The sequence below is a fragment of the Clytia hemisphaerica genome, unplaced genomic scaffold (assembly GCF_902728285.1).
Source record: "Clytia hemisphaerica strain Z4C2 unplaced genomic scaffold, Clytia hemisphaerica genome assembly, whole genome shotgun sequence".
Taxonomy (NCBI): Eukaryota; Metazoa; Cnidaria; class Hydrozoa; order Leptothecata; family Clytiidae; genus Clytia; species Clytia hemisphaerica.
The window spans coordinates 1,092,249-1,107,144 of record NW_027104328.1 but is presented as its reverse complement, the minus strand read 5'-3'; the positions used below and the strand labels follow the sequence as shown (position 1 = coordinate 1,107,144).

Below are 14,896 nucleotides of genomic sequence, written 5' to 3'. Positions count from 1 at the left end.
AAGAGTCGGCAGAACAGATAATCGTTTGGTCGGGATAATTTAGCAAGATTGATATATTTCTGTAACCAGTAAATAGGGCAATAAGAACCTTTGGCACTGATGAAGACGGTATTCCCCTCTCTAATTTGGTCTGTTTTTGACTTTGGTAAAAAGATTTTCACCTCTGATTGGCAAAAAGTAATGTGTTGGATTTCTATCTGCAGCATTTTGCTGATACGTAAAAATCCTGAAAAGTGAAGAATAGTCATCAGAATGAAACTAAAAGATTTTCTGTCGAAATAAACTTATCAATAATGGCTTTGATTATAAATCTGTTGTGAGAGGCTCTTTAGGCATTCTTTTTGGATTTCCATCTTTGGACGAAATTAGTCGTTTGCCACCCTCGAATGCCAGTTTGACTAAAGGACTTCCTGTGGGGGAGTAAAAACCAGATGATTGTTTTTCGTCTTTGATGCCTTCAATCCTTTCCACTAATGAGGGTTCTTCGGGGATGCCTTAATAAAATAAGGATGAAAAAAGTTTTTAAAAATAACTCTTATACCTGAAGATAATGTGGTATTGCAACAAAGCATTGATACCATAGTCGGTAGTGCAACAAAGCATTGATACCGTAATTGATATTGCAACAGAGCATTGATACCATAATTGATATTGTAACAGAGTATTGATATTACAGTTGGTATTGCAACAAAGCATTGATACTGTAATTGGTATTGCAACAAAGCATTGATACCATAATTGGTATTGCAACAAAGCATTGATACCATAATTGGTCATAGCATTGCAAATTATGCATTGATACCATAATTGATATTGTAACAGCAGTTGATATGTTAACAAAGCATTGATACTGTAATTGGTATTGCAACAAAGCATTGATACCATAATTGGTATTGCAACAAAGCATTGATACCATAATTGGTATTGCAACAACATGCAAGCAAAAGCATTGATAACCATAATTGATATTGATACAACGCATTGCATACCGATACCATAATTGATATTGTAACAGAGTATTGATATTACAGTTGGTATTGCAACAAAGCATTGATACCATAATTCAAATTGCAACTAAACACCGATAGCATAGTTGGTATTGCAACAAAGCATTGATACCGTAATTGGTATTGCAACAAAGCATTGATACCATAATTGATATTGCAACAAAGCATAGATACCATAATTGATATTGCAACAAAGCATTGATACCACAGCTTGTGTCATCGTAGTCTGAATCGCAGACCTCTACAAAACCCCAGGTAGTATAGGTCTGCTTAATGATCTGCCAACCGCTTTCCGGTTCGGTTTTTTTTAATTCGATGTATTTTACAGAATCCTTGCGAGTTAATAATTTGATTTACATTGATGTGCGCTCAAAAACGATCGTTTCGAACGTTTTCAATAGAATGTTTATATTCGAAATTCGAATCCCAGACCAGAAAAACAAAACAGATAGAAAGATAAAAAATAATCTGATGTGCGCATTGTGTACAGTCTGTAAATTTATTTTTGACTTTCGCTTTTATAGGACATCTGGTCTTTAAATTTATCAAAACTTTTGCTTCAGCTCTTCGGTCGAGACTCAAAAATACAAATATGAACAAAAAAGTGAAAGAAAACAACCAAAAACACTCCAATCTTTTCAAGAGAATTGAAGCTAAGTACTTGAAAAAGATAAACACAAAGGCCACACAGTATCGAAAAGTGGAATGCCAAAGCTGAAGAAAAGTTTTTTGTTTGTTTTAACATTTAACAAGGGAACAACAACACTCCCTTTTGTAGAATCATAAAGAAGTAATGTCGTCAGAAATATTCAATATAACCCCCTAAATGTACTGTATATGCATAACTAAAATACCTTGAAATAATCTGCAACATATCTGTAGAACTGACAAATCAATTATCTGGAGCCAAAGTGATCAACGAATCCAGTGTGGCAGAATCGTTTATCGGCCCTGGCTCGCGAGGGTGTGTAAACGCTCAATGAGTTGGGGCTCAGGCTGGAAATTGCGGCTTGTGCGCCGGATATCTCTGGTGTAGATTTGAGATTTGAGATCTGCTGCCTTCAACTTTTTTCTAGTTAAGTTGGCGCAGCTCCGGTGTAACATTTTGCTTCTTTCCAGACTGGGTCGGGGCTGAAAAAAAGCCAATTTCCCAATTTCAAAGTAGGGTTGAAATTTTAGGGTCATTTCCCACCTTGGATGAAATCTTGACCAAAAGAGTATTATTATCAACCATGATTTTGATATCTTTTGTACTTTTTGAACGTTCAAAGGTATTTCTTACTGATAGGTGTTTTATCAATAGCAAGTTGCCTTTGTCTTGAAATATAGGAATATAATAGGATAAGAAAATAATTGGAATCGAGTCTTTCAGTACATGATATTTTTCTACGTCACTTGTCCATTGAGATTATAAGTTTTACAAAGGTAACAACAATAGCAAATAGTTCTTGAATTCCCAAGCGAATTGTATATTTCAACGTCTTCCTTAATAGGACATCTTCCTAGACTTGGGCTTTTTTCCCCTTTATAGAAAATAGCATGTAAGAAATGCGCGAATCCTATGAAATAGACTCGTAATAAGCAAAAAAAATGAATTAGCATAGAAAGTAAAAATATAACCCTTTTAAGAATGAATAATCATACTAATTTGTAGTGAAATTTTTCTTCAAGTCTCAAAATTACCCCCATCGTCTTCCACGTCTTCCCCGTCCACGTCCACGTCGACCTCTGCGTCCCCGTCTCGCCCCACGGCGTCCTCTTCTACCTCCACGGCGTCCACCTCTTCTGTTACGTCTGGATCGACGTCCTCCACGTCGAGACCTTCTAAACGCACGTCGAACGTGACGGAAGGTTCGACGTACTCGGAAACCAGTAGCACGGCGAAATTTCAAGGCAGTTCTCGCCCCACGTACAAGCAATCGTCCGACTCTGGGATCCTTTTGCACTATTTATAAAAAAAAAACTTTTTATTTTAGGAACAGCGTCTTTTAATATGACAGGCAATATTTCGTTTTTGAAAATATGTTTTTCGTTACAGTGAATTTAGCAATTTTCCTCAACTGACTTTATTATCAAGTCATTTACTTTCTGGCTTTACAAAATTTATTTATTGTGAGAAAATTATTCTTGTGTTCAGTGTAAAAATATATTCAACATTAGCCTCTAACTAAGAAAGTGGAAATACGCTTATGTAGATTGTGTTCAAAAATTTTGAAAGATTCTGAGCCCCTTCTTCTACCTGGTGATTTTTTCCTATCATACAAAAGACCTTTCAACGTATTTAATACCTTTAAGGGGATGATCAGGATCGGCTTTTTGAAGCTGGCGATCTTTTATTTCGTCATCATCATCATTATCGTTATCTGTGTTGTCTTCCTCTTCATTTTCTTCTTCATTCTCATGGTCATTATCGTTATCATCATTATCGTCATTTTCCAAATCTTCTTTTTGATCTTCTTTATCATCGTTTATTGTGGCATCTTCAACGTTTTCAAATCTCAATCTGGACTCAAGTTTTCCGTCATGCGATTTTTCATATGCATTTTGGTTAGCTAAGTAAAACAAATCATGGGTTTGAAAATTAATCCCTTCAACATAAAATCTAGATGAGAGCAGTCCGCAATTTAACATCCCAAACAATTGTAACTTTTCTGGAAGGTAACGCGTAAACGAGTAGTTAGTAATGGCCATTATCAGTTTATTATTGATTAGAAGAGAAAAATTGAAGTAAGGAATACCTTTTGTAGTTGATATGAAAAAACAAAGTATTGCCAAGCAAAGAAGTTTCATCTTTCACTGTCTTGATTAGCGCAGTAATAAATCTTCTTTTTTGATATCTCTCTTTTGGTGATCTTCAGAATTGAATGATTCTTAAAAGCCTTTCCCCTCTTTTTATACCCATGCTCTCCAACTGTAACTCAAGCATTCGAAACTTTTGTAAGGGGATGGAATGATAAAGAAATACATTGTACTTGGTATTATTGCCATCAAAAAACTTTTGAATCTTTTTCCAAAAATGACTCTCGCCGTTGTGGTTTTCCCTAAATAGTTTCTATATTAACAAAGGATCCCTCACATCATAATGTAAAATTAATCTCTAATGATAATTGTGAAATTATTTCTAATTTAACGACCAATTGGATGTTATCAAAGAATGCCTTGACTCCTACTTGTTTTAATGGTTCTAAAGTAGAAACTTTCTTGTAAGCTATTTTGTGTGGGCGTGCGGAAAATCGAATTTTTGGCTTAGCCCGTTTTCGAGCTTTGAGTGCCCCCTTATTGTTTTACCTTACTACTTACTTACTATAACTTATTTTATTTTACCTTGGAAATTTAAGGACGATTATAAGGAAAAACAGGAGCTCACAAGCGAAATCCCCCTCTACCAGCACTAACTAACGTTAAAATCTTTGGTCTTGGTATTTTATAAGCCAACACGATACAACTCATTAGATTTATTTGAGCCAATAACTACTGCATAAGCGGCAATGAAGCTTAAGGCTAAGATACAATTATTTAAAAACGAATCTAAATGGTGGACCACTGCAACGATGACTATAGAAAAGTTCTCTTGAGCCAGAAGGAAAAATCGGTGTCGGATAAAATAATTAAAATTTTCAGTTTATCGGTGAAAGTGAAAAGGCAATTTTTTTTGCGCTGTTTATCGATTTTGGGAGTCCTATTATCCCCCTCAAACCTTGGAGACGTGTATACACGTTATAAATTTGCCAATATACCAAGTCCCAGACTTAATGCTATAACCCCTGACCACTTCATCTAAAACTGCTTTTAGAAAGAGTATAAAAATATATTTTTAATAAAACCAAAATCATTGTTAAACTCTCAAGTTACAAGCTTATTCTTAGCTTGAAAATTTGGATTTCAAAAAAATAAGTTGGACATTTTGGACATTTTTCAAAACATTTTTGAAAAATTTGAAACCAAGAACCAACAAACAAACTGTATCTTACTCTTATTAGGTTCTTAGTAGGGGGAGGACTTATTGTTGGAGGGGTTGGAAATTTTAATTCTAAAAACCCAAAAATAAGCTAAAATCAGGCTTTATAGAGCAAAATAAGGAGCCTTCCTTCCCTCTGTCAGCTGAAAATATTTTTACAAATTAATAAACGATGGGGGGTCCTAATAAGGTCCGGGGGTTGGAAGATTTTTTTGTTTTGGAGCAATCTCATTATTTAAAATATAAAGCACTGAGGATCCTTCACTTGCGATCGGAGTGATCTGAGTATTTAAAAATTGATACGAAAATTGATGTCATGTAGTTATACGCGAACTTTGAATTTTGAAAGTGGTTGAGCGGTATATAGGAACTTAGTCGACCGCGCGCACATTATACCAAAGGTTCCAAATTTTTCAAAAAATGTTGCACGCTGGAAAGATTAATAAATAATTGTAATGAGGTATGTTTTGGTCAAAAGCTATTTCGGTCACTTTTGTCAAAATAACTGTTGCATTGCTTACCTTATTAAAACTTAATTAGGATACAAAAAATCATTGCCAAAAAATTAATAACTTACAGTTGGCATGTCAAAAATGACTTTGAGTAAAGAAGAAGGAGAAAACAAGAAGAGACATACACGCTTTTTTTTTTATAAGAAACACTTTATAAGAATGTCCATGATGAAAATGGCCAAAAAACTAAGAATATGCTAAGAATATCACCATCATGGAATTTTGCTACTAAAGCTAAGAATGCCATTTTTAATGCATTTTAACCTGTAGATTGCCAATTTCGATCTTAACCTAAGAATACCGTAAGAATATTTTTGCATGATTTTCGCCAAAAAGTTAAGAATATCCATGATGAAATGAAAAAACACCATTCTTATAAAAAAAAAAGCGTGTAGGCTGCTGGCATCCACTAACGCATTTGTGCTCCTTATAGGCTTATAGAGCATGTAGCCACAGATCTGTAAAGCCCGAAGGGCAGAATTGCGGCCTTTATCGTATAGTGAAGCAAGTTTTGGTAGGATTTCCTACCAAAGAAATCACGTGACAACAAGCAATTTCACTGGTTTGAGAGATGCGAAATAGCGGTTGCCGCCTAATTTTTTTGATCTCGCGCTCTGAAAACAATTAAAATGCTAGATCCTATCCATCGGCACGAAATTTATAAAGTCAAATTTTTGCTTCAATTTTTTTTGCTGGAGAAAGCTTAAAGTTGCCTATCTAGCCCTTCGGGCTTTACAGATATCTGTGCATGTAGCACACATTGGGCTGGGATTTCAATAAAAACACATTTCACACTTTCCCAATAGGCTGAAATTTTAGGGTAATTTCCCACCATGGACAAAATTTTGATCAAGAGTGCATTTGTTCCAGTATTGCAGTTGAGTTGGTGTTCCTACCGGGTCTGTGAGACAGAGGTTTCTTCTTTTTTTGAAAATTACTGTCAATGATTTTGAGATTTTTTATACTTTTCACACTTTCACAGTAATTTTCACTGACAGTTGACCAAGCTTGCTACTGAAATACCAAAATGAAAATTGGTGTTTTATCAATAACAAGTTGCCCTTGTCTTGAAAAATTGCTCATTGATGAATTCTGTTTTTCTTGATACCGACCTACTGATCTAAAAACGACTAAAAATGTATAAATTGTCGTTAGATTAGAAATAATTGCACTTAATAATTACTTTCCAAAATTACTTTTACGTAATGATAATTTCTGTGAGAGAGCCTTTGTTAATAGAAACAATTTAGGGAAAACCACAAATGCAAGCGTTTTTGAATCGAGACTTTTTTGAGAAATTTTTGACACAACAACAATAATCCCAAGTACAATGAATGTATTTCTTTATCTTTCCACCCCCTGAAAAAAGTTTCGAATGCTTGAGTTGAGTTGGAGGGCATGGCTATAAAAAGAGGAGAAAGGGTTTTAAGAATCATTCAATTCTGAAGATCACCAAAAGAGAGATATCAAAAAAGAAGATTTATTATTACTGCGAGAAGCAAGACAGTAAAAGATGAAACTTCTTTGTTTGGCAATACTTTGTTTTTTGATATCAACTGCAAAAGGTATTCTTTATCTTATTTTTTCTCTCCTATAGGCGATACCAATTTTATTAGTTGTTTTACGGGCCCGACCCACCCTGAAATTCCAAAAATCGAAATGAAAATAAAATTTTCATTGCTTTACAGACTGTCAAAGTTTTGGTAGTTTTTGAGAACTTTATGTTCAATTTTTCATTTTATCCTTGAACTCGAACTTTTTGTGTTTTTTTACTTTCTATTTTGCATTTTTGTTGTAGTTTCTTGCTGCATTTTTAGGAGATTTTATTGGTGAAATTCTACTCTTTTTTTTATTCTTTAGCCGACCGACTGACTTTATTGGGAAGCTTGGCCCGTAAAACAGCAAATTAATTCGGCCTCACCTAACCAACAATAAACTGAGATTTGCAGTTTAATCTGTCTTTTGCGTTGCTTTCAAGAACATTTACGATTGTGAGTCAAATCCGTCAAATCTGAATTTAAGAAATCCGGGAAATTAGGTCTGCTACCCCCATTTCCACTTTAACAAAATTTATATTTCAAAACCATGATTTGTTTTACATAGCTAACCAGAATGCAAATGAATTATCACATGACGGTGAACTTGAGTCCAGATTGAAATTGGAAAATGATCCCATCACAAACGTGGACAAAGAAGATCAAGAAGAAGATTTGAAAAACGATGATGAAGAAAAAGACGATGAAGAAAATAATGATGATAAAGGTATTGATGATGAAGATGAAAATGAAGACGACACAGATATCGATAATGACGACAATGACGAAATAAATGATCACAAGGTTCAACTTGCCGACACAGATAATTCCCTAAAAGGTAATAATTACGTTTGACTTAAAAGTTTTCGAAGGTCGTCAGTCTTAAGTCTAGCGTTGAAACTAAGAATTAAAACTCTACCCTTCCAATCTAAGTTAGAGCACTTACAAATTGCTTATGGATGTAAGATTTCGTGAGAATTTCCTTTTTTTTTCTCAAATATTACGATCTTGATTGTAGTTAGAAGAAAGGGCTCAATACATAATTTTGTTTATAAACTTTTTGAAGCCTTCGGGTTATTCTTCAATTTTTGGGTTTTAAGTCTTGCTGAGCAAATATTTTTTTGGAATACTCCTATAATCAGTAAAATCTAAGCAAATTGTTCGTTTTAGAGTCTGCAAAACCTCTGAAATCTTCCTAAAATATGTTCTGAAATCCTTTTTTGAGGCTTTTGTTCTTATATTCTTTTCGCTTTAAAAACGGTAGCTTGAAAGTTAAACTAAGATCATTGAATACAACCAAATAATTACCTAAAAATTTATATCATCTTCTCTCCTTAACAGTTCAAAAAGACCCCGCCGTTGGAAGATTGCTTGTACACGGGGCAAGAACTGCCTTAAAATTTCGCCGTGCTACTGGTTTCCGAGTACGTCGAACCTTCCGTCGAGTTCGACGTGCATTTAGAAGGTCTCGACGTGGAGGACGTCGATCCAGACGCAACAGAAGAGGTGGACGCCGTGGAGGTAGAAGAGGACGCCGTGGTGGAAGACGGGGGCGTAGAGGTCGACATGGACGTGGACGGGGAAGACGTGGAAGACGATGGGGATAATTTTGAGACTTGAAGAAAAATTTGTTGCAACTAAATATAATTATTCATTCTTAGAAGGGTTATATTTTTAATTTTCTATATTAATCTGTTTTTTTGTTTATACTAGCCAATATTGATGGTATGATAAATGAAAGATTTTACCAAACTTTTTTTTGCACTAAATTTTGAAGAAATATATACTTATGGTGAAAAAGAAATTTGGAGAAAACTAAATGAAACTACCAGAGATTTGGGAAATGGGAGATATGAAACGTCTTTTTATCTTTTATTTATAAGGGATCGACTCTATTGTTTTTTTTGAAATCTTATACCAGCTAATGTTTTTTTCATAAGAATAAACTATATAAGAACGTAAGGCTTCGCTAGCCAAAATATTAAGAATAAGTTTAGAATATTTTAAGGCTTTATGGATTCTAAAACACCTCATTTCTTAGGAAAATGGTCAAAAATATTCACAAAATGGTCGAAAAAAGAACATGTTAAGAACATTTTTAGGCTTAAAACTCAAAAAAGTTAAGAACATCCGAAGGCTTCAAAAATTATGGATGTGTTTGTAAAAAAGCGTGTAATGATAAAGTCGGACTATAAAGTCTCCTTGCCAAATCTTTGGCGAAAAAAGGTGACTGTATGTACGAATTCTTTGTATCATTTTTTCTACACGAACCAATCTTTTTCCTTCGTGAAATATTGAAAAAGAATTTTGTTTTAGCCTATTTGCTTATGAGTGCAGTTATGATGTAATATTATGATGGAATAGATTTACTAATTTCAATTTTGATGACGTCATCTTTTTTATCACCAATGGCTAGATCTTTTTCTCAAAAAAGGCAAAAAATAGGTTTTTTTGATTATCCACATAGAAATTACTTAATTTTTCCGCCTTCTCAGGGCCCACACCAAAAAATTGAAAGTGGGGGCCAATGAATATAGAGTGTCTAAGGAGGCACAACCAAAAATTTTTACTTTCCAAAATAGTGGGGGGATGGCCCCCTTCTGCCCCCTCCCCTCCAGTGGCGTGGACCTGCTCCTTTGATAAATGATCTAGCCTCGATTATCTTTTTGCACCCAACTTACGGTAATATTTTGGAATATGCAATGAGTAAGAAATCTGTACTTGAAGGCTTTAAAAATAAGCTACTTTACCGTTTCGATTATTGCGGAAATTTTCACAACTTTAAAGACCTCTATAGTCTGAAACACAGAAATATTTTCAAATAAATTGGGGAATGTGACTTTTTTCTTACCATTCATCTGTAGTTGTATGATCTCAATTAATCAAAGGAGAAAATATCATTCCCTATGCTGATTAATCTGTCATTACGGGATATAAAAATTTCACAATTCTTGGTTTTTGGTATTTTCCCTATCCAATTTGCTCGAACCGAACAACCGAAAAAATGCTCAAATAATGTCCAACGAACGTCCATAATATAACATAAAGCGAACGCTGAAACGATGTTGAGTACGCTATTTTTGCGACAACCACAGATATCTTATATAAAACACTAAATAGAGCTAGTCTGTCCCTAGCTGGAGCAAATCAATCTGCCATCTTTGATAAGTAGACCTTAGTTCGGTGCCGGCAATTTGATCGATCAAACCTATCTTCCACCCCGTCGCTTCGCACCATTCAGGTGTTTTTTTGCTTGGTTGAACAAATATAGCCGGTAACGAACTGTGACCTACTGTAACCTACTTTCAGCAAAGATGGCGCATTATTTTGCTTCACCTGCCGTTGCTTTGAAAATACAGAGTAGCTATATCTAGTGTTTTTTGCAAGATATCCATGGTGACAACCAGTAAAGGAACAAAATACGATGAATTGCTTCCTGGGAACGAGGTTGCTTTTAGTCACCACAATACCAATCTAACATGTTTGACACATTTTAGACATTTCAATATAATATCTAAGAGGAGGTGTTTACAAAATATTTCGGTTGGAAATTAGATATTTTGGTGATATATTGATAACTTATTCTCGTAAACTTTCATATATTACGAATAACATCATAAATAATATAAGTGTCACAATAATATTTCAAAATAGAAACATTTTATAATTAAAAAAAAAAATTCAGATTAAGATAAATCATTTTATCATCGCTCCGTCATTCCGATATCAGAGAGATTTTGGAAGGAAGGCTAAGCTCTTGAAGAAAAATGTTTATAAGTTGGTAAAAAAACAACGAGATTGTAGAGTTATGAAGTCTTATCTTTTGCTAGTAGCCTCGATTCTTACTGCATCAATCTACTCTCAACAAATACTAAGGCTGCCACAATGTGATAAATTTGGAGCTTCATTCAAAGTCTCTAAACGCAAGATCATAGGTTTAGACACGGAAGGTTTGATAATAGAGCATACAGGCGTTTACCAAAAGGAAAGATGCAGCTCGCTATGTATTGAGGAAGAAACATGCGAGTCAGCATTTTATCACATTGAGCAACAGAAGTGTAAACTTTATTCGAAAACCTTTGATGAAGAGAGTGAACTTATGGAAACAGATGGGGTGCTGTATATGACAAGTGATGATTCGTTTGGCGATGATCTGGTAACTTCTTTTATTTCCATTCAAAATTTATCAAAATCGTTAAGTTACGCGCTTTCCATTTAAAGTTTTTGTTTTTACATAAGTGTTCCCGTTTCATATCAGACATATGTTTCATATCAGTACAGTGACTGCCTATTGTTATGTCATGCTGATATGTAATAGTTATCTGAAAGTTGCGAGTACAATATGAGAAATATTTTACGAGTTCCGAGATTTTTCCGTACAATAATTTCCGAGCCTAATATACGGAAAATCCGGAACGAGTGAAATATTTTCATATTGTACGAGCAAATGTCTGGTAACTGCTTTATCGGTTACCCAAAAAATATACTTTTTATGTTGAAAAAAAGTGCATGGCAGTTTTTGCCCCCGCAGGAGCGCAGCGACGAGGAGGCACTCATAGTTTTACGCATAGATATTGGAAATGAATCTCGATTTTTGCGCTTTGTGTGTTTGTATGTTTGTTTGTGTCTGACATCGGCGTTCCGGCCAATCACTTAGGTGTCCGTAATAAATATGGCGGTAAATTATACAGCGGTAAATGTTATACATATTTTCATATTACGTATATATGGTATTACATATCTTCTATTACCATTATTACGTTGATTTAGCATTGAAAAACTGAAGCGAGTCATTGTGTGTTCATTTTTCATCCACCAACTTAGCGAAACTTCTGTATTATTTTTCTTTCATAGCACGGACACGCATGCGTGAACAATAAGTGCAACATTACCGGCACTGATTTTTGTGAAGAAACATGTGAAAAACCAAACGGGTATTATTGTCATTGCAAAAACGATCATATTGGTACTTTTTGCGATGAAAGTAAGTTTCTATGCTTTGTATTTACAATATCGATTTAAAAAACTTTAGGGAAAGATTGTTACCAAATAGCATAAGAGGGGTACACAATTAGTGTAGGTGAGCATATTTTTATGACATGGTAATTATCTTTTTTTTTATTTTACAAATGTCTAATGTGGTCAGATTTTTCTAATTTCTAAATTCCGTTAGCGAAAAAGTTTTTTAGGTATCACTACTTTGTCACGGAAAACTCAAGTCTAGGCTCGGCGTCTGAAACTAATTTTCTCCATGCTAAAATTTTCTCCTGATAAGGTATAATCAATTCGATTTTGTTGCCTGGGCAAGAGAGATTTTTATTTCAGGGAATGCATTACTTAGCCTAGTTAGCTAAGCCCGTATTCACATGGCTAAGACACACGGCTAATGGTATAATATAGCGTTTTTGGCGCTTTAAAGATTTTTTTATTTACGGATAGTCACAACTTACCGTCAGATCTATCCTGGTGACTGAATCAAACTAGATTTCTAGGCTATGTATTACTATAAATATCTCTTACTTAAAGGGACGTAAGAATAGTAAAATGTAAACATCGCGCGAACCACGTGTCATTAAAGAGAACAATTAAAATCACGTGTCCTAAACAAACTTGTAGAACAATTGAACAATCAAAATTAGCCATATTTGAGTTTGATTTTTTATTTTAACATATGACACTTGTTTTGATTTTGTATCCGCTGCATACAGTTTGTTTACAAATTTCGCAAGTACTGTTATGTCCCTTTAAACTGACTCGAAAGCTCCTCTATGATGAAATTATATCTCATCTTTTCTCTTTAGGATTGAAATGTGCTTTTCAGTCATGGGAACTGGATACTGAAAAATGGAATCAATTTAATAGTGTGACAGGTATGAAGGATGAGCTGTTCTTTGTTTTTTGAAATTTTAAGTCTTAAAAGTTCTTACGATGTTCTTAAAAGAGGATTTAAAATCTATTTGAATAAGTTAACATCAGAGCTCTCTAAGTAATTTCGAAATCTGTGGCTCAGATTGTTCTTGATTTATGCTTAAGGCTTTGCCAATTTTCAATTTTTAATAACTTGTTGTTATAAAATTGTTCTTATAAAAAAGCGTTTATTTCATTTACCTCGTGTTATATTTTTATTTCCAGCCACAAGCCTTACTAAAGACGAATGCCAAGAAAGATGCTTCGAAGAATATAAGAATGGACTGGTCACGCATATTTTCTACAAGAACGAAACTCATGCTATTACAACGTTCCCGACGCGATGTCTTTGCTATAATGGGGTTGTTTCTGGAGGGAGTACCCGAGAGGGTCATTTTGGTTGTGAAATGACTCTTCTTTGAAAAAAAACTAGTACAGACCCGATACAATATTTTCAGCCAGTCGTGGTAAAAATAACGAACTTAAACGAATTTCATTAGTTTCAAGTTTGGAAATTTAGTGGGGGTTAAAAGAAATAGCACAGTAATTTGCAGTGAGGATTTGTTTATTTCTTCATTTTTAACAAAAATTGGAGTACAATTTTCGACTGGGGACGATAATTTGGCTTATTTTTCCATTAGGACGGGGTCCCACCGGGTCTGTCAGAAGAGGGTGTTTTAAATGAGGCGTCTATTAACGGAATATTTCTAATTATGAAGTTTCTAATATAGAATTTTATGCACCTTCAATATGCACTATATATTTATTATAGCCTGGATATCCAGGCTAGAGGACAGGATAAAACAGGATTACCCTATTCATACTAGGCTTTTAGGAGCGGTTCAAAACTAGGGGGTTTTCCTGTACTGCACCCCTTAACTTTTTACCTAGTAGATCTTTTTGGATGAAATCTGGCACACAAAATCCTTGTCATATAAGGTAACTTTTGACAAAAAAATATTTCTATGACGTAACTCATCATGCCCAAAGTGAGCAAAAACCGAAAATTTCCTTTGTTCTTTTGAATAGCTACAGTATTGTATTCTAACAAAAGCTTTAGAAAAAAGTTTCCTTAGTCTAGAATGCTTATTTTATCCTAAATATTCAATAAATTACGGTTCAAACGATATATTTGACATAATAAATTTGTATTGGAAATGTTTCAATTTTTGTGACACTTTACTGTCAGAAATGTTATCATGCTCAAGTTGTGAAAATTTTAGGTGTCAAATTCCTTTTTATTTTGAAGCTAAATAAAAATAAGGAATTTACAGAAAAATTCATCCCAAAAGCTCTATTATTTCAGGAACTATTAACAACAGTTTCACCCCGAACAGAACCCCCCCCCCCTAGGACGAATAGGGTTAAAATGTAGATAGATTCATCTCAAACCATAAAAGAAATTGCTTCTAGCCTTTCGTACCGTGAGCATGGTATACTACAATTTTTTCCTTTTATAAGAACAAATGTTATAAGAACAATGAATACGAGGCTCAAAATTACCAAAATATAAGAACAATTGAAGAACAATGCTGATCCTGAAATTACTGTTACAGTTAAAGGGTCACAGTAAAAAAAAAATTGGATATACAGTTGACGCTCTCTAATTCGACGTTCTACTATTCGATAGGCTCCCGTATTCGATGAAATTTAAAGTCCCCGTCAACAAGAAACTCGCATAAACGACGCTCCCTTATTCGATATAAGCTCCCTTATTTGATGAAAATCCAATTCTCATTGAAGATCGAATTAGATAACGTCAACTGTAGTTGCTAAAATACCTCAATTACATCCTATAAATAAGAACAGGATAAGAACAATTCTGAGGCTCCAAGTGCCAAAAAAATGGAAAAAACAATGTTGCTGTTGAAATTCTGTTAAAACTTCAAATCGATGGGTCTAACTAATTTTTGTAGAGCACTTTATTATCGTATGTATAATTTGTATTTTAATTTAATTAAGTAAGCACTTATGAAA

At 34.3% G+C, this 14,896-nt stretch overlaps 3 protein-coding genes across 3 annotated transcripts; 2 read left to right on the top strand and 1 right to left on the bottom strand.

Annotated features, from left to right (window-relative positions):
• Nucleotides 1-2,377: 2,377 nt before the first annotated feature.
• On the bottom strand, nt 2,378-3,873 carry LOC136817743 (protein nemuri-like). The gene is made up of 3 exons (XM_067074057.1): nt 3,746-3,873; nt 3,296-3,559; nt 2,378-2,952 (listed from the first exon to the last, which is right to left on the bottom strand). Exons 1-3 carry the CDS (start codon nt 3,795-3,797, stop codon nt 2,687-2,689), a joined length of 582 nt encoding a protein of 193 aa, XP_066930158.1. The 5' UTR covers nt 3,798-3,873; the 3' UTR covers nt 2,378-2,686.
• A 3,117-nt stretch (nt 3,874-6,990) lies between these two features.
• Nucleotides 6,991-8,632, top strand: LOC136817738 (acidic leucine-rich nuclear phosphoprotein 32 family member B-like). The gene is made up of 3 exons (XM_067074051.1): nt 6,991-7,042; nt 7,581-7,850; nt 8,475-8,632. The coding sequence occupies exons 1-3, from the start codon at nt 6,991-6,993 to the stop codon at nt 8,630-8,632; spliced, it is 480 nt and encodes a 159-aa protein (XP_066930152.1).
• A 2,075-nt stretch (nt 8,633-10,707) lies between these two features.
• Nucleotides 10,708-14,198, top strand: LOC136817717 (uncharacterized). Its single transcript, XM_067074035.1, has 4 exons — nt 10,708-11,168; nt 11,867-11,996; nt 12,814-12,882; nt 13,145-14,198. The coding sequence occupies exons 1-4, from the start codon at nt 10,821-10,823 to the stop codon at nt 13,339-13,341; spliced, it is 744 nt and encodes a 247-aa protein (XP_066930136.1). The 5' UTR covers nt 10,708-10,820; the 3' UTR covers nt 13,342-14,198.
• The last annotated feature ends 698 nt before the right edge of the window (nt 14,199-14,896 follow it).